At 44.9% G+C, this 20,139-nt stretch overlaps 1 protein-coding gene across 1 annotated transcript; it reads left to right on the top strand.

Annotated features, from left to right (window-relative positions):
• Window positions 1-11,597: 11,597 nt before the first annotated feature.
• Window positions 11,598-19,520, top strand: SOX9 (SRY-box transcription factor 9). The gene is made up of 3 exons (XM_081180902.1): window positions 11,598-12,539; window positions 15,139-15,392; window positions 16,262-19,520. The coding sequence occupies exons 1-3, from the start codon at window positions 12,109-12,111 to the stop codon at window positions 17,071-17,073; spliced, it is 1,497 nt and encodes a 498-aa protein (XP_081037028.1). The 5' UTR covers window positions 11,598-12,108; the 3' UTR covers window positions 17,074-19,520.
• Window positions 19,521-20,139: the final 619 nt, after the last annotated feature.

Below are 20,139 nucleotides of genomic sequence, written 5' to 3'. Positions count from 1 at the left end.
TCCTTGGTGGAAGAATGGGATTAAGAGGCAATGTAGGAATAACTGCTGAGATATATGGAAAAAAGGGGCACTTTCATGTGAGCCAACTTGTTGCTGACTGGAGTACAATATGTTGAAGCTGGTGTTGTTTTGGATAAGAGACCTATACGCATCTCGTTTATTGACACCTCCAGGAATCAGTGTCTAAGACTACATGCGTACTAACTTTACTTTGTCTACTTCTCTTTTATTCCTCCTATAAGTCACTCATTCATTAAAGGAAGCCCAACCATCTTTGGGCATGTCTGTGCATATGCACACAAAGTACCCTAATCTTTGTGCAGTGGCGGAGGTCAACCAATGGGTATACAGACCGTTATTACATCTAAATAAATGTGTGTGTGCAAAATGTGTGTGCAACACACACTCCTAAGCACAGATCCCCGTCTGTGTGTGCATGCACATATATAGCCACATGCCTGAGAATCCCTGTTTATTATGCAGTAGAGCAAAACTGAGATTTTTAAAATAAATTCCCCCAGTGTAAATAAACTCCCCACCTTGAGCAAACTTCAAGCAATCGCAGAGCAGATTTCTCTATTTTTCAAATAAATCATTGCTTTAAATGAGCATGGGCCTGGCAGTTAGAATTTCCAAATGATTCAATATTTGGGGCAGTGTTGGAAACAACTCAAACAAACAATTTTACAAGTTCCAGAAGTGAATACTTCCCTGATCCCCCTTCCCTCTCCTCTCTCGCTCTCTTTTTTAATTTGAAGAGCTGGGAGGGGAGGGAAACGAGGGGCTGTGCTCTTTGGCCCATAGGAAATCAATGACCCAAGGACATCTGCAAACTATTAGGACACAGACTTCAGGTAGCTCATAGGAACACGTGCTGTCCACATTACACCCTGCAAGTATATTTCCACAACTTTACTTCTCCAAATAAACAATCTGGCTTGTCCTGCATTAGCAAGGAGCTACACAAACAGGTAGAGAGAATGGTTGTTCTATTCTCTCCTCCAATTCTGATGGATTTCTCGTAAGCCGTCGCTTGGCCATGTAATTTGAACTATTCATTGGCAGTAATTTAAAACTAGCCTGGTTCCTAAATAGAATACGGCTAGCTTTAACTTACTGTCATTTATTTATCTGTATGAAACATCGTGTATAATTTTCACAGCATGTTAGCTTTGACGTACATGTCATAATTAAATAGCCGCTTGCCAAAATACGGATTTTTAAATGAGAAAAATCCAACAGGAGCAGCAATAATAATGAAAATAAAAAGAATAGATTATGAATATGGAGATAAGTAAAATCAAATTGTTTACAACATTCTGACACAATTTAACATTTTTAAAGCTAGCAAGTTCTTGTCCTGTATAAAATTGTATTGTATTGAGAGACTCAGATCACTGTATGTTTTCATGCATGAATGTCGCTGAAAAATACTGCGATCTGTACAGTACATTCACAAAGGAACACATGCTAAAAGCCAATAAAGGGGCTTATCCTAAAACTGTAAAGTGAATTGAACTAGTAAAAAAGTTAAAGCAACAGAAAATTTAAAGAATTAGGGAACAGGAATTATAGCTTCAATGTTACCATTATGTCCTTGCTGTATGTGACTAATTTACTAAAAAAATACTAATGACTTTATATTGGCTGAAAGCATTAATGGTTTAGGCTGCAATCCTGCATACAGTTAGAATGATTAAATATCACTGGAGTCAATGACCCGAAACCAACAAAAGTTAGTAGTACCTACAGCACATTGAAATTTGTGGCATTAAGGTTGTTACAGCTAGCTTGCTCCTACTGACTGCAACAGAACTTAAGGCATGATTAAACTTCCTTGGGATGGATCGAGGCCAAAAAGATTTAAATAGCCTAACTGTGCAGCCTTAGACTATAAACATTCAGAATGAAATAAATGCTAATATTTAGCGGACTGCATGTCTGGGAAGAGTGAATCCTACTGATAGCTTAGCTATCAATGATTTATATCTTTTTATTCAGGCAGGGGTGCAATCTACTGGGTCCTGGAAAACACCCCAAAAGAGGAAGCACTCTGATGTCTTTGGTGCTCTCAAACCAGAGTGTATCAGATCTTCCAGAAATTGCAGGAAGCTCCCATGGAATCAAAATTCTGTGTTTTCTGAAGTAGAGCAACCAGGTTTGCACACCTTGTAAATGAGGATCCCTCTGAAACAATTTGGGGGCTTCACGTGCGCATATAGCCTCATGTGCAAAAAAGCAAACAAACACACACTAGTTTGTCACATGGCAGGACTTCTAATGCTATAGAAGTAGTAGTATTGGTAGGCACAATCTTAACCACATCTGAGCAGTTTTATATTCTGCAGACCTCATTAAAATACATGGGAACAAAATGTGTCTAATAATGGCTGGCTGGTTCTCAATAGCAACTGCGATATGTTTGTTTGTCAAAGAGAGTCTCCTATTTTGTTAGCTACCATCTTGGATGCGATGAATCCAGAAACTGCCATCAGAATTATTTGAGTATTGTGTATATTTAGATATTGTAAAGGGTTATTTTGATTGGCTGTGTGATTAAAAGCATGATCATGGAATTGTAGAATTGGAAGGGACCCTGAGCAGGGACGCGGACTTAGAAAAAATATTGGGGGGGCCCGGGAAAGCTCATGAATAATAAATAAGCTCATGAATATGCAAATAAAGTGGCTCCGGCCCTAAATAGGGCAAGCCACGCCCCCCAGCCAGCCGATTGGCTGGCTGGGAGGTGTGGCCAGTCGGGATTCCCCTGTTCTCGCGGGATTTCCGGCCGGGGCTCTCCGATTAGGGCGCGCGGCTGGCTGGCTGGCGAAGGAGCAGTGGGGAGGAGGCGGGGGACGGCGGCGGCGCTCTGCTGGAAGGGCGCCCGCCCGAAATTATTGGGGGGGCTGAGCCCCCCCAAAAAAATTTTTGAGGGGGCTCGAGCCCCCTCAAGCCCCATGGAGTCGGCGCCTATGACCCTGAGAATCATCTAGTCCAATCCCCTTCAGTGCAGGAATAGGCAGCTGTCCCATGCAGGGATCAAACCTGGCACCTTGGCGTTATCAACACCACGCTCTAACCAACTGATCTATCCAGGCTGATCATTTGCATTTTTAATGGCGATGGTGATGCCCCAGCCCTGCCTCTCTTGACAGCCCCAAGGCAAGCAGCAACAAAGGCACACCATTAAAAGCAAATCAAAAGCATAGTACAAAAGCTAGTCGGCATGAAATTATACAAACATACAAGTACAGATACAATTGATGTCTCTCTTAAGAAAGGCAGGTCAATGCTCTTTAGTAAGTGATCCCGGGAGATTATTTCCTCTCTAGCAAAACTCTGTTCCAACAACAGAAATCATGTGAGATGGATAATGAGCAGATATTATTAGATCAGTGCCTCTTCAGAATCCCTTTATGGTCTGCAAAAAGCAGTCTCAGGGTGGGGTTTGTCGAGAACTCCTCTAGTGGGTTGAAGGAGGAGAAGGATCCAGCTGTCCACACCAGCAGGATCAAGTGGGTCTGATATTTCAGCAGGGTTTCAAAGGAGAAAATGGGCACTTTTATGGATAAATCTGCAAAAGTTCTCATTTGGGGAAACAGTCCAGTTTTTCAACTTAAGCTTTCTTTGAGCAACTCTTGGAATGTGAATACACAGGGAGAAATAAATATTACATCCGAGAGGAATCTGTTATGATAAACAATGCAATTTTATTGATTCAGAAATCAATTCTGAGCAAAGAACTGATTATACTTATTCCATTTAGTCATTTAAGTGTTTTATGGCACAAGCTCTGCTAGCCCATGCTGGGACTGTTTCCATTAGCTTCCACCCCCCAAAAAAACAAAACCACTTTGCCATTGTTGTTTATATATAAAAATTATACACACAAAAAACACAAATTGGAAATGGCTGACAGGTTTTTGTAAGCATGAAAGAAGCAGAAAATCAGATAAACCAATAGCCAGACTTATGAAAATTTAACCTGAAGCTTTATATCATAATTATTCAAAATTATTTGATTCCGTGTGTGCCTCTGCCACATGGAAAAACAAAAACTCTATGAAAAACATACTCTTATCTGAACTTCTGATTATTTTACTGCTTTAGACATTGACTAAGCCATTCAGATAACCAAAACCCCTTCTAGAGTTTGACAGCAAGGCAAAATAGCTCTTCAAAAGTTCTGAATTTGGAGCGCCTTGTGGAAACAAGTGACATGATACAATCAATCTGATGTTATGACTTTGAGTTAACATCTTGGTGTTGTGGGATTTCTGATCTACTTTGAAGTAGGGAAGTGAATAATCCCTCGCTTGCTCTCCTTTTACTATTCTGCAGAGCATGCATGCATCAAACTGACCTCCCCAATTACAAATTAATAGCATGATTCACAATGCAATCAAGCCTACACATGTCTACTCAGAAACAAGTCCCTGTTTACTTCAAAGCGGCTTACTCCCAGGTAGGTAAGTACAGGGCTGCAGACTTGCCCTCTACCTAGATGTGTTGCTTTCAATGCAACAGTTTATCCTACTTTCTAATAAGCAGTGTGACTTTTTAAAAGAAGTTTTATTTTCTTTAAATGTATCAATATGATCCTTTTTTGGATACAAGAATGAACCCTGACACTCTGATTGTGATGTTGGGAATGGAGGGAAAGCATATTGTTTGACTAAATTACTAAATGTAACATATATAACCAATTACAGCATTTGAACTTTAATTTAAACATAAAAGCAGGAATGCTGTTGTTGTTGTTGTTGTTTTCGCCATCCTCTACTTCCTCAAGAGTTACAGCACTTTTAGATCCCATTGCTTGCAGGAGAAAAGTGTTTAAGCACTTGCTAAATTATCTACGACTGAAACCAGCAGGATTTTAAAAAGACCTTCATTTCAGCTGAATTGGGTCATTACATGTAGGAGGCAATTTAGACTAATGGACTTTTAAAGTTTTCTTTTGACAAATAGTATATATTGGAGAATGGCTTGATTTAAGAGGACCCTTCTTGCACCAGAGTTCTAAGTTATGTTATTTACTTATTTTATAATTGTACGTTGCATCTTTAGAAAACTTTCAAGGCAGCTTTGAGATAGTATCCCTTAATTCTTTAATACACGCAAAGCAAAAACAAAAACAAGGCATCATATTCATCCACACATTAGCACCAAAATGTAAATTAACCCTCCTCATCAACACCCCTTGCTGTATTCTTGGTGGTGGCAAAACAAAGGGGATAATGAGACTTTCAAGCACTTGCAGAGCAAATCCACAACCAGACTGGTAGAATTTAGACTTATTGAGTGGCTAAGCTTTGCTCCCCTTAACAAGACATTACCAGTCTTTCATAAAGAGAAACACTTCTACAGCTACAACCTTTAGTCACTAAAGCTGCCACACTATAATAATGCTTTATTTAGTGCAGTAAAGTATGTAGTATAATACATATTATATATAGTATCTCTCCTACTATAGGACAGCCACGCTGATATTCTTCAGCCTTTACAGATAAAAATAAATAAATCTGACTTTACTTTTCACTTTCATAGAAGGGGTTGCAAGCCACTTTTAGGAGATGGTCAGATGAGCATCTATCTCTTTTCATTTATTAAGTGAGAGAGCAGGTTAAGTATCCTTGAAATATACAGCATCCAACACATCCGTTTATCAGAATTAGAACAGCCAAAACAGAAATATTATATCCTCCATGAAAGCATTTTTGTTTAATTCTAAAAACTAAATGAATGCCATTTGGATATATATCTAGCATATTTTATTCCAGCTCCTCCCCTGGAACGTAGGGGGGGGGGGTTTAGGAAGACATAAAATATTATTCGGAGATATGAGATGAGTAACCCTTCTTAAAAAGCAAGAGAAAGGCTTCAAGGGGAACTTTTTTAAAAAAGGAAAGGTCCCTAAAATATACTTTATTTAACTTTGGATATTTGCATGCCTAGGAAATACTGGGGAGCGGGGTGTATAAAACGGCATCTAATCTTATCGGTGATCTCTGCGTTTGTGGAATGCATTAGTTTAAGAGCAATTTGCATAAAGCAAAACCCAGGGTCCTTTTTTTCCATTAGCCTCTGGTTCTGTGCGTGCATGTGTTTAAAAAACAGGCTTCTCGTGCGCCTCCAGAACATAGCGGGATGTGTTGGCGCACCGTGGCCAACTCCGCTGAGTTTTATTCCTCCAAATAAGTGTCCATTCTTAGGCAGTTTCGGGCCGGGAGAGCATCATCTCGGCTGCCTACCCTTCCTTTCCCCCTCAACCCTGCAGATACAAAACAGTCTGCATTCCCCCCCCCACGGCTTTCTCCCCCCCACCGCCCCGGCGCCGCTGCCGCCGCCACCCACTTTCGTCTGCTCAAAGCTTCCGTCACCAGCATCTGTGGGTGACATCACACTTTGCCAACTGCGGCTCTGGTGCCTGAGATTTCAGCGCGTTGAATGCTCCTGCGGGCTGAGGGAAGGAAAAGGAGGATCCGTTACAAAGGGGCTTTAGAAATCCCTAAAGTTTGCAGGGGGAAAGGAGGGGAGGGGAGGGGAAGAGGAGGCGGAGGAGGAGATATTTTGCGCGCGCCTTTAGGTTGCGAGATTCTGCCCCTCGCAGAGATGCGCCTAGAGCGCAAAAGTCGAGCCGCTGGAGCGCCCGGGGGGGAAGCGGACCGCTCGAAGGTTGCCGTTGTTTTGCGAGACAGCCATCTCTCTGGAATTCATTTCCTCGCTCAGTGGGTTGAAAAACAGAGTTTGCACCCCACCACACACACACACACACACACACACACACACACACACACACACGAGAATCCCACACTGACCTGAATTAGCACAACAGGGAAGCCCTCGAAATTAACGCTATATACGCTGTCTGGCCCCCTTTTGGAGGAAAAAGCACGCTCCTTTTGAAAAATAAAACGCCTCTTAAAAGCGACTCTTATTAGTACATCGTTTCAAGGTCTGCTGGGGTGTTTTTAGGTTTTGGGTTTTGAAAAGAGGGGAGGTCTAACGTGAAACGAGGAAGGTGGTTGAGATTCCTGTCTGTGTATGGATAGGAAGAATCGATGACCAGCGAGTTTAAGACGGATCTCTGGATCTCGGATTATCATTAATTTGTATCATGGTTATTATGCTAATGTATTTATCTTAGAATATTTCGCTTCCTTGAAAAAAATATATCGAGGGAAGAATATTGAAGAGCTTCTATTCTTGAATGAAAACTTGTTTAAATAGGCTGTAGTTTTCATGATTATTTTTTTCAACCGAACAAAACTATTGTTCTTTTGGTTTAGTTCTGCCAATCGCCCATCAAGCATCATCCGACCGATTCTATGTCTACTCAGTTTTCAACCGAGTCCGTATGTTTCTTTTCGAGCAAGGGGGGCCGGGTGAATAGTAATCTTTCGCTGCGATTTTGCTGAAATATTCTGCTTTTTAGCACAGAAAATCAATGCAACAAAGCCACCTTCTCGACGAAAGAAAAAGACCTTGTCCCAAAGTCATGTATATATTTTGTAATGAATAAATAAATTAAAAGCCTTTTCCGGTTGCTGCTCAAAATTTGAATCTAGGTTTAAAAGGGGGGAAAGGAAAGGAAAAACTCATGGTACATATTGTGCGAAACGAAATCATTTGTTTCTCTCTCCAGGGGAGTGAAAAGTTACTCTAAGCGTTGCAAGGGATAAGAAGATTACATTGTACTCTGGAAAACGTGGGCTTTCCCCCTTCGAGTTATTTTTGTCAAAGGTTCCCCCCCCCTCCCAAACCATGTTTTCAAAGCCCATTTATCTTTCAACTCTTCCAGTGTTAACTACGCAGTTTTGGGGGAGATAACTGTTTTATTGTGAAGACAGCAAAAGGGAAATGGATCTCACAATTATACCCTTAATTTTCTTCTGTTTCTGCATCGTCCTAATGTCGTATTAAAGGCATACTTTACAAGATAAAAGGCGCAGATTCTCGCAGACCAGGGGTGCCCTGGCAGAATAGCTGGGCAGCACAAGAGCCGTGGGCGGGGGGGGGGGGAGCGGGAAGGGAAGGGAAGAAACGAGGGTTTTCCACCAGGAAAAAGTGCCATTCAGGAAGGGGCAGCATGTGGCTTCCTCGCCACCAGGCCCGTGACAACGGCAGGAAGCTGCCTACCTCGGTGGTGGAAGGAAAAGAAGATTTGGGTCCCTTAAGTGGGATCCAAGCTAGATTGACTCCTCGAGTCCTCGCAGGATTTTACCCTTCCCTGATCGCAGGACACAAGTCCAAAAGCAGCCGAGGCAGAAACCCGTGCTGTCTTTCGGGTTTGTTTGCTTAAAAAAATAATAACAATGCGCCTTCTTTAATCTGGAAAAGACGCGTCCTCCCAAACTGACGGCGGGGGCGCCGTGGCTGGCAAGCGACGTCGGGCAACTCTCCGCCTGATCCTTTCCACGACAGTCCTTTCGACCATCTAGGGCACCCCCCTGTGCGACTCCCCCCTCCCGCCCTTAAAAGAAGCCCTGCCTAGGTTGCCTAGGGGCTCAGCCCTCTTCTCCGTGTGCAACTAAGTGCAAACACATGCGCCCACCTTGCCTCGAGGCAGCAATGCAATTGCCCCTCGATCAAGTCCTCTCTTGGGGAGGGGGATGCATAGAGTCCTTTCACCCCGGACTTCAAAACACATACCTGCAGCCCGATCCTATCCATGTACCCTGAGAGTGGAAACACATGAGGGGAAACTAGGATGTGGGAAAAAATATTTAAGTTATCGCTTGAATCCAACAAGGAGAAGAGGCAGCAACTGGAGGGTGGCTCCCTTTTTCCTTCCCTTGGTACCACTTAAACTGGGAGATAAGACACACTGAGATAAGTTTCAGCCATAGTGGAACACGTCGTGTACGTGTGAATCGCTGCAGTAGATCCTAGACATGCTGGCTTAGAAGTTGGCTTGTGCGTAATGGGGTTTATTGTGCTTGGAGCAATAGGGGTTTATTACACATACGTTCGCAATTGGAAATTGTACACAGGGTTGCATCTTTTAATCCCCCTCCCCTTTATAACTTAGTTTTTCTAGGTTGGAGGGGGCAGGAAAAGTCGATATAGTCAGGGGTCTTCGAGAGCAATCGGTATTTTTTGAAGGGGGGGCACAAATGCAATAGGCAAATAAAGGGATTGTCATGGGGAAATTTTGCGGGTGCGGAGATAAAGAAGAGACGTGTAAGGTGACGATCTGCGCCCACCCACCCCCGTTATCCCAAGCAGTTTGCTTGTTTTAAAATGAACTGTCTCTGAAACTTTTGATATCTTTATCAGTTTCCTTGACTCCGAAGCCGTTTCACCCGGAGAGGCTGGCTACATATTTACAATTGGATGGTGTAAGGGTGGCAAGGGGGAGTCGAGCCCTGATATATCAAATCGCCAGAGACTAATCTGTGCGAGTGTGTGCGCGTGCTCTTCAGATGGTGCGGTGCTCTCTCTCTCTCTCTCTCTCTCTCTCTCTCTCTCTCTCTCTCTCTCTCTCTCTCTCTCTCTCTGTGTGTGTGTGTGTGCGCGCGCGCGCGCGCGTGTGCCACCTTGAAGGAGCGTCTAGCAGCCTTGAAAACGTCGGGGTTACTTTTCTGAGCCTATGGTGCCCCCTCTGGATGGAAAGGAGAAGGACACTTGATCTGCAGCAAAGGTGATTTGTTTATATATGTAAGTCACTGTAAAAGTTCCAAGAAAAGTTTGAAAGGAGAGTGGAAAAAGTGCACGGAAAGCAAAGCAAAAAGGCAATGGAATGGCGTCTGTCCTAGGGAAGGCAACATGACAGCTAATGATTTAAAGAGTTTGCAATGCGGGAAGCGCCCACAACTGACGGGCTGTCGAATTGCTAAGCGAGACAGTGGGATGCGCACATGACGTCTCGATAGATGGATTATCAAAAGGCGAATCAATCGCAAACTGCGCCCACTTTCTCTCCTTAGCCGTTTCTCTGGCGCAGCCAAGCTTTTCGGCTGTGCCAGAGCGCATCCCCGTGCTGTGCTTTCTTTATATCCGTCGGAAAACTTTTTCCTCCTGCTGTGTCACCTACTTTTAAGGAAATATTGTGGAAACATTGCAATGCCAATAGGTATTTATATGTATGTGCGTGTGTATATATAGAGAAGACCTGAGGTTAGTAGGCATAGCATCTGATTCAAAAAAAAATCAAAAACATTTCACAACAGACGTCTCTGAAACGAGATCCATCTGAATATATATATGAAACGAAGAAAACTTCTTTCTCTTTCTCCGTGGTTTGAGCAGCGGGGCGGGGAGCGATGGGGATAAATTTCGAGGCATAATGCATCCCCTTGCGCCTGCTTTGCGTCTGGCCTTGGAAGAGAGGATGTCAGCGAGCCTAACAAGTAAATCCAAGTACTGTCTTTACGATGAAGGATCACGCTTGAGGAAGAAAATCCTGAATTATAGGGATTTAAAATATATTAGATCCCTCCCGGCAGGATGTGTAGCTGATGATCATTCCCATAAGATCAACCCTTTCTAAAAAAGATGCGTAGCCCATGTGCAGGTTTACTTGAAAGTAAGTTTCGCTGCTTTCCGTGGCGCTTACTCCCTAGTTAAGCCCCTGGGTTGGATAGTAGCTTGTACCTGTTGACTTTTACGGTGGAAAGTCTTATCTGCTTGAAATAGAAATTTGGTCATGTTATGTTCCTACACAGCAGATCACTCTCAGCGTGATATTTTGGAGGAGGGTGTTACTGTCATTCACACACACACACACACACACACACACAACTAACCCTACTTTGCACAGTGTAAGACCAGAGTTAGGGATATTAAAGATAACCATTTTTAAAAGGAGTCGTCCTAGCCTAAGTATATAGCGTAGAACGGGTGGTGGTATTTAAAACTGAACCTCTGGGTCAGATTCTCACGCCGTGAATTGCAGTGCAGCGCTGAGGAAGTCACCCTCGCCTTCTCTTCCTGAAACTTTTAAGTATGGTTAAAGCATTAGGATGAGCAAACAAAAAAACAACAAACCCTCCCATAGGAGAGGTGAGTCAGAAAAATCACTGGATTCAAAGCTAGGGGGGAGACAGATAGACAGACAGACAGAGAGTCATACAGAGGATCTCTAAAGCTCTTTCCGAGTGAGAGAGCGAGCGAGCAAGCATTTGTTCTGCAGTTTTACCCGGGCGATGACGTATCTGCTAGGGAAGATTTCGTGCCTTTTCTTCAGCAGAAATCTGCCCAGATCAAGAAGTAGAAAAAGAAAGGAGAAGAGTTTACTCGGAGGAATATATAGCGCAAGAGTTGAGAAGTACAAAGGCTCAACTGCAGCGCGCGACAAACTTTCTCTTTCCCTCCTCCCTCCCTCTCTCTCCCCCCTATTTTCCTCTCTGAGATCTGCGCTCATTTCTCCCCTCCCTTCAGAGAGCGGCGAGGAAGGAGGGGGAGAGAGAAAAAACTTTTCAGCCAATCAGCTGTGTGCCAGCCCTCCAGGGGCAGGCCTGCCATTGGCTGAAAGTTTCTAAGGTGAAATAGCAGAGGAGAGTATTTATTAAAGAGACCCAGAGAGAAAGTTAGTAGAGCTGAGCTTGAAGCCGACTAGGTGATTTTGGGAGCCTATATATATATAGATATACATATATATATATATATATATATATATATATATATATATATATATATATATATATATATATTCTTTTTTCTCCTTCTCTGCCTTCCAAACTCCGAGGAACTTTTTCTCCTTCTTTTTTGAAAGGGGTGGAATATATATTTTAATATATATTCTTCCGACAGCCCCTCATTGACTATCCACGAAAAAGCTGCCCACATGTCCGTTGCTTGAGAGCAAATATCTGCAGCAGCAGCAGCAGCAGCAGCAGCGATTTTGCAAAAGCGTCCGAGATCCGAGGTCTTCTTTCCAGTTTCTGCAACCCAGGCGGGACATTTTTGGTGCCCCTTGCGAACTTTTCCTTGTCGTTGCCGCTGGGCTCGCCTCTTTTCATGCAGTTTTAAGAGACCCTGCCACTTTCGCTTTTTCACCCCTCCCCACCCTCCTCTTCCTCCCCCCACCCACCCCCTCTTCCCACCCCCTCTTGCTCGCTTTTTTCATTTCCACCGATATCCTCCCCCGGGTCGCTTTCTCGCATGAATCTCCTCGACCCTTTCCTGAAGATGACCGAGGAGCAGGAGAAATGCCTGTCCGGCGCCCCCAGCCCCACCATGTCGGACGATTCGGCCGGCTCCCCTTGCCCGTCGGGCTCCGGATCGGACACCGAGAATACGCGTCCCCAAGAGAACACCTTCCCCAAAAGCGACCCGGACCTGAAGAAAGAGAGCGACGAGGACAAGTTCCCCGTGTGCATCCGAGAAGCCGTCAGCCAGGTCTTGAAGGGCTACGACTGGACGCTCGTGCCCATGCCCGTGCGCGTGAACGGATCCAGCAAGAACAAGCCCCACGTCAAGCGCCCCATGAACGCCTTCATGGTGTGGGCGCAGGCCGCGCGCAGGAAGCTCGCAGACCAGTATCCGCACCTGCACAATGCCGAGCTGAGCAAGACGCTGGGCAAACTCTGGAGGTAAGCGCTGGGGATGGGCGCAACGGGGGGAAGGAAGCGGGTTGCCAAAGGGGCGCTGGCACGCTTGCTCCGGAGGAAGCGTGCAGAGGATCGCAGCCCATAGTTAGAGGGACGGGAGGGTCTCCATGGTTTGATTGTTTAGCTTCAGGGGTGCCAACTTGAATAAAATATTCAATAAATAACTTAACAGATCAAAAGGCATGGTGTACGCACATAATTTAAATGGCAATGCCCGTCAACTTTTTTTGGGGGGGGGGTCGGCCCCCTCAAATATTTTTTGAGGGGTGCGAAGGAACCTCAGCCCCTAGAAGTTGGCTCCTGTGCTTCGTTTTGCATCACAACGCCTTGGCAAAGTCTACTTTCCGCCACTCGGGGTCTGTCTGTGCTTCATAGCAGCGCAGCCAGTCCTAGGGGCCGAGGTCCCAAAGTTGCGCCCACCCTCCCCACCCCCCCAGTTAATGGCCATTGCCATTGAAATGGTGTTTGTGTGCCACGTCTTGAGATCGATAATGTGGGGTGGGGCTTATCTGGAAACCACACACACACACACACACACACACACACACACACACACACACACACACACACTATTTTATTCAAGTTTGCCTCCCTGCTCTGCAGGAGCAGGGCCAGAAGGGAGAAATTGCACGCGTGGGTTGGGTGCGCGCACGAGAGAGAGAGAGAGAGAGAGAGAGAGAGAGAGAGAGAGAGAGAGAGAGAGAGAGAGAGAGAGAGAGAGAGGATGTATGTTAACAGGGACAGACGTTTCCAAAGGGGTGGTTGGTGGGAATCTGGAGCTTGGAGATCCCATGCTGAGCTCCTCCTCCGCAGAGGTAGCGTGAAGAGAGCCCAACTAACGCGCAGCTCTTGGAGAGTGTGTCCATTGAACTTCACATGCAGGTGGCAAACCGGGCATTTGGGCTGGGTGGGAGCTACTTCTGGGTGCCATCCGATCGGGTTCTGCAAGAGAAGTTCTGGATCAAAATGTCGTTTGTACCTTGGTTTGTGGGCATATATGTTCATAGGAGCTAACTCCTAGAGGGTCCTTCATCCTCCCTCCATTAAAATATTTGAGGGGGCCAGGACCCCCCAAAAAGTTAATGGGCACTGCCATTCAAATAGTGTGTGCGTGCCGTGTCATGTGATCAATTATGCAGGGCAGGGCTTACCTGCCCCCCCCCCCAATATTTTATTCAAGTTGGCACCACTGTATGTGTCCATATTTGAGGTCCTGTTTTAGCTTAGGGAAGGGAAGGTCATGCTCTGGTTCGGCAGCATTGCTGTGTTCAATGAGATGCCAACACCAGAAAATAAGGCTGTAATGTATACTTCCCCAGGAGGAAGTCCTAATAAACTCAAAGGGGCTCACAGCAAAGTAGACCTGCATAGGATTGCACTATAACAGCAACTAAATGATGAGGCAGTGCTAAACCCCTTATTTTTAAACTGGCCTTGAGATTATGCCTAGGAGAGAGCTGTCCCATTAAAAAAAATATATGCTGTGGTTACTCTGAAAGGCACTCTGCACATGCCCAGGAATAATTTATTTTGTACACACCTGCCCATTAAAAAACAAACACATTACAAGGTTGAGCTCTGACAACTCAAGCCCTGTTCTCAAGACAAAACATGAATGGCACACGTTTGGGTATGTGATGATTGTTGGTGTAAGTTGGCAAGTGTGGGCCAATAGGAGGTTGAGTCGGAAAGATGACTTGCAACAGGAGGGAGGGGGAGAGGGAGGAAGCAGGGAGTTAAGAGAAAGTGAGTCAACTGATTGAAACATAAGCTTGTGACTTTCCACAAGAAAAAGAGAGAGAGAGAGATCAATGGTATTTGTAAATGAAAGGTTTATGTTGTTGTTGTTGTTGTTGTTGAGTTTAGCTATAAAAAAAAATGGTGGGCAGTTTGTGCTGGTGCCTGGAGGCACCCAAAGTGTTGGCTCCTAATCTGTATTTGTGTGAGTGTGTCCTGGGTTAGTTGGTGGGGGTGGGTGGGAATTGAGTGATGGCTCCAACCAAATTCCAAGTAAGGGGCCAGAGCAGAGTCCCTGTAGTGGCTCGATTTATGTTATGTCTTTTTTGAAAGTAGCCAAAACACTCTGCTAATTTCTTGCAAGAGGAGCAGAGTTCTCAAAAGGAACCCTAAGATGATGTAGAAAAGGAACAGGCAGAGGCAAACTTAGCAGTACTGGACAACCAAGTCCTTTTCCTGACAGTGCTCAGAGGTCCCAGAGAAAGTTTCTAGTCTGCTCCTAAAAAGGGGGGGGGGGGAGAGAGAGAGAGAGAGAGAGAGAGAGAGAGAATGCTCAGATAGCAGGATGTCTAAAAACTGCCTTCCTTGCCTTCCTATGCCGCTAGGACATTTTGGCATAATATTCTATGTTCACATATATCTGGATCGTGACCTTGGTATGACCAGAAGCCCATTTTGCACAACTTTGCAGCCTTCAACAGCTGCCTGGGACAGTGCTCTTGCAGACAGGCTGATATTTATTTAATTTTTTGCAAAGTGAAATATGACCTAAGTGCTACATTCTGGAAATCTCTGCAGTTGACACCATTGTAAGTAACCACAAGGCCCTTTCTGTCTCGCCCAGGTTATTGAACGAGAGTGAGAAGCGCCCATTTGTGGAGGAGGCGGAAAGGCTGAGGGTGCAGCATAAAAAAGACCATCCAGACTATAAGTACCAGCCGCGAAGGAGAAAGTCGGTCAAGAATGGGCAGGCTGAGCAAGAGGAAGGATCTGAGCAAACTCACATCTCCCCGAATGCCATCTTCAAGGCCCTGCAGGCAGATTCTCCCCAGTCTTCATCCAGCATGAGTGAAGTGCATTCCCCTGGAGAACATTCTGGTAAGTGTGCCGTGTGCTGTGGTTCTGCTCATAGAAATGATAGAATTGTAGAGTTGTTAGGGGTCATCTTGTCCAACCCCCTGCAAGGCAGGAATATGCCGTTGTCCCGTATGGGGATTGAACCTGAAACCTTGGCAATACCAGCACCACACTGAGCTGTCTATTATTCTTTTAATGAATTAGGCTGCTCCCATTCAGGTGGATGCAGAAAAAGAGCGCACTTAGCGATCTATTGCCCTTCTGCATCCTGAAGCATCTCTATAGAACAGGATAACAGGTGCGATAGGGGCAAAGCACATGCAGATGTGTGTGTCCTCTTTAGGTGACAGGTCATTGGCCACCACTGTCAGTAAGTACGTCTCACGGACAACAGCACACAGCATCATTTGCACACATTCAAAAGGGCTTTCTCTTTGCATAAGGCAATTGCTTCTGCCAGCAAAACGTCCCAATCCAGTTTGCACCTTTGCAAACCAGCTCTATAAACTGTCCTCTTTTTCAGCAGAGCACAGTCTCACAGGTACAAATTTCTTTGGCTGTACAAAACAACTGATCTAAGGAGCCATGCAGCTATCTTCAGTGGCAATTCCTTATTACTGGTCACCCTACCACCACCCTCTCCTTTCACTCACCTCCAGACAGAGTTAACCATTAATGGAATTATCATCGTAATACAACACCTCCTGCTTATATATATTAAAAAATGGCTGCTGTTAGATTTCCAGCGCTTTATGGCACTCTGTCTGGACCCCTTATCAGTAGGAAGATAGGCCCAGGTGTGGCCTGCCTGCAGTTTTGACTTCAAAGGGGTGGAGGGGAAAGTAGCATGCTGACTCTGACAGATGCCGTTTCTCTTGTGTTTCCTGCAGGACAGTCTCAAGGGCCACCGACCCCTCCCACTACCCCTAAAACAGATGTGCAGCCCGGTAAGCAGGACCTGAAACGGGAAGGGCGCCCCCTGCAGGAAGGAGGAAGGCAGCCGCCCCACATCGACTTCCGAGACGTGGACATTGGTGAGCTCAGCAGCGACGTCATCTCCAACATCGAGACCTTCGACGTCAACGAGTTTGACCAGTATCTCCCACCCAACGGCCACCCCGGGGTCCCGGCCACCCATGGCCAGCCCGGCCAAGTCACCTATACTGGCAGCTACGGAATCAGCAGCACGGCAGCCGCTCCAGCCGGCACGGGGCATGTCTGGATGTCCAAGCAGCCGCAGCAGCCGCAGCCGCCGTCTCAGCCACAGCCGTCCCAAGCGCCGCAGCAGGCCCCGCAGCAACCCCAGCACACCTTGACCACGCTGAGCAGCGAGCCAGGGCAGGCCCAGCAGAGGACACACATCAAGACGGAGCAGCTGAGCCCCAGCCATTACAGCGAGCAGCAGCAGCACTCGCCCCAGCAGATCAGCTACAGCTCCTTCAACCTGCAGCACTACAGCTCCTCCTACCCCACCATCACCCGCTCGCAGTACGACTACACAGACCACCAGAGCTCCAACTCGTACTACAGCCACGCTGCCGGCCAGAGCTCCAGCCTCTACTCTACCTTCACGTACATGAACCCCGCCCAGAGGCCGATGTACACGCCCATTGCAGACACTGCCGGGGTGCCTTCCATTCCTCAGACCCACAGCCCACAACACTGGGAGCAGCCTGTCTACACACAGCTCACCAGGCCGTAAGGTTTTTAACGGACAGCAAAAAGCGTCTTCAGACTTTGGTGAAAGTTTCTTTTTTTAAAAAGAAAAAAAGAAAGAAGCAGCAGCAAGCTAAACAAGTAAGAGAAAGGAAAATCCCAGAATGCTTTGTGTACTACAGCATCCTTCCGAAATCAGCTGGAGAATCCTGCTCCATAAACAAACATTCCATGGTGGACTTAGAACCTTTGCTTTGGAGGCGATTTTCATTCCCAAAACAGCCAGCTTAGTTCGCCTAGGTATGGACTTGGTGATTATTTTTTAACAATAACTAAAAATGAAAAGCGAATAATTTTTTTTTTTATTACAAAACTCAAAAGTATTCCTCTGTGAGGAATATGCTCTATTCTAAGTATTTTGTTTCGTTTCGTTTAGTATGTACTGTGTATGATTCGTTACCAATTTGAGGGGATTTTATATGTTAATTGTACTTCTTGTTTTTAGAGAAACTTTTTTTTTTAATGCTCCTTATTTTGACAGCTAAACAACACTTAGCAAAATGGCATGCCTTAGCCAGAGGTATTTTTGTATAGTTAATGGTCTTCTGCTTGTAGGCAGCAAAAAAAAAATGTGGATGAAGGAAAAACAAAGCAGTGATCAGTTACTCAATGTGATGTTGTGGATTTGGAAAGAGACTTTATTTTTCCAGCTGGGAAGTAAAAGGGTATTTTGCGGGGATGAGGGAGGTTTGAAAGAAAAAGAAGATCTACACCTTAAGCCTTAAAGCAACACTATTGAAAAGCCTTAACAGCAACCCTGCAATATCTTCCAAGAGAGCTTGCGTAATTCTTTCTCTCACTGCCAAGGGGAAATACGAGGCTTCTGAGGAAGACAGCTCAGTTTTTAAAGGTCTGAAGCGCTCTCTCTCTCTTTTTTAATGCAACCAGCAGCACCAGATTATAATGCCACAAATCCTACCATGACTTGCCTTCTTCAGCTTCTGGCACTGCCCCCTCCCCATGTGCGAAACAGATGCTGACCAGTCCATAGAAAACAGCCCCCCTGCAAAATCCATTATGAACCCAGTTTGCAGGGCAGGGCAGGGATATCGACTTTAACAAAGGTCATGGATGACAGCACTGGTGTGTGTGTTTTTCTTTCTTTTCTTTTTTAAAAAAGTATATATATTTATTTTGTGGCGGGGGTGGGGAGAGTTTTTTAATCAAGAGATTTTCCTCCATTTCCCCCTTCCGCATTAGAAGTTCTTGTAATGTAAACAGAAATTCCAGAGTCGGTATATGGTGCCTAATCGTTAAATTATGGTCTAAATCAATAACCCCTTTATTTTATTTATCCCTCTCATTCCCATTTTTTTGGTACTTTATATTATTATTATTCCTTCAGAATGTGTCTTAGGTTTGTACAAGTATGTCTGCTTCTTTTCTGTTCTCCCTTTCTTCTTCTTTTCCCTCCTGTTTGAGGATAAACTGGAAAAAAATATGTTGTTGTTATTTTTCATTGTAGACACAAAAGATTGCAAATGTAGTGTATCACTGAGTCATTTGCCTTATTTTCTGCCTCAGCTCTTCCAGATTTACATATTGCGCCTGGGAGTACACAGGCTAGCAGAGTTAAGGTAGTAGAATGGACTGTACCACTTAAGCTTTGATGCTACTGCTGGGGCTGCCATTTTTAATGCTTCCCCCATGGGATTTTTATATTTAAACCCTCCATTGTTGTTGTTTATAATTGCAGGGAGTTCTTTTACAGGGGGTGAGGGGAAGCATTCAAAAGAAACGATACCCCCCAACTTGCAAACCAAAGTGGTACAATCCACTCTACTACCTCCAGATTCCACCACCTTCTATGGGTGTTGCAGGGCAGGCCTTGGTCTGTTCAAGAGAAGCAAAGCGACAGTGGGTGCAGCCACCAATGCCTGCTGCTTTGGAAGCCCTCTTCTTTTCCATGGGGCTTGCACATTTCCATGGGGCTCATATTTGCCCCTTGAAAGCTCGATGGAAATGAACGACAGTTGCGGAGCAGCGGTTCTGGACTGGTAGCTGCCAAAGTGTACAGCTCATCTTCCACCTCTTCACACTGTGTGATTTGGGAGGATATTTAGGGCAAGGAACTGACCTTTGGTGAAGCGGTGGCTGAACAGTTAAGGATTCCTTTTTTAAAAAAAAAGATAGCCAACTTTTTTATTTAAAAAAAGTTATATTTGTTAATGTTTTGTAGGGAATACAGTAGAAGAAAATCTTAAAGCACTCTTATAATATGGTATCTTTTCTACTTCTATATTAAAAAAGCAGATATTTCTAAAGTATTTCTGTAACTTAAAAACAATCTTTCCTTTTTAAAAAAATCAGTTTTAGGTAAGGTTGGGTTTCCGTTTTGGTCGTTTTGTTTGCAAATCCCTTTTGGTTCTCTGTACAACTTACCTTTTTGTATATTATTGTTTGCAATAAATATACGTTTTATTAAACTTTAAATGAAGTGGAGCTTGTTTAACTGCCGTATCCATAACTGAAGCAATGTTACCTCCTTTTTTAATATAAAAATGACCAATGAATTTTTGTTGTTGTTGTTTAGTCGTTTAGTCATGTCTGAATCTTCATGACCCCATGGACCACAGCATGCCAGGCACTCCTGTCTTCCACTGCCTCCCGCAGTTTGGTCAAACTCATGCTGGTAGCTTCGAGAACACTGTCCAACCATCTCGTCCTCTGTCGTCCCCTTCTCCTTATGCCCTCAATCGTTCCCATCATCAGGGTCTTTTCCAGGGAGTCTTCTCTTCTCACGAGGTGGCCAAAGTATTGGAGCCTCAGCTTCAGGATCTGTCCTTCCAGTGAGCACTCAGGGCTGATTTCCTTAAGAATGGATAGGTTTGATCTTCTTGCAGTCCATGGGACTCTCAAGAGTCTCCTCCAGCACCATAATTCAAAAGCATCAATTCTTTGGCGATCAGCCTTCTTTATGGTCCAGCTCTCACTTCCATACATCACTACTGGGAAAACCATAGCTTTAACTATTAGATCAAAACATACCTGTCACTGACCAAATGGATCTGCCCTCCCCAGTTCCCAAACTGTATCCAGTTCTGACAGGAAC

This window comes from Podarcis bocagei (assembly GCF_964188305.1).
Source record: "Podarcis bocagei genome assembly, chromosome: 2".
NCBI lineage: Eukaryota > Metazoa > Chordata > Lepidosauria > Squamata > Lacertidae > Podarcis > Podarcis bocagei.
Note: the sequence above shows the minus strand (reverse complement) of the source record. Positions and strands in the feature narration are given on the sequence as shown.

Excerpts from the sequence above, each read along its gene's own strand:
- SOX9 (XM_081180902.1), top strand. The coding sequence starts at position 12,109 with ATGAATCTCCTCGACCCTTTCCTGAAGATGACCGAGGAGCAGGAGAAA. Across the intron at positions 12,540-15,138 it reads ACGCTGGGCAAACTCTGGAG|GTTATTGAACGAGAGTGAGA; the intron begins GTAAGCGCTGGG and ends TGTCTCGCCCAG. Across the intron at positions 15,393-16,261 it reads TTCCCCTGGAGAACATTCTG|GACAGTCTCAAGGGCCACCG; the intron begins GTAAGTGTGCCG and ends TGTTTCCTGCAG.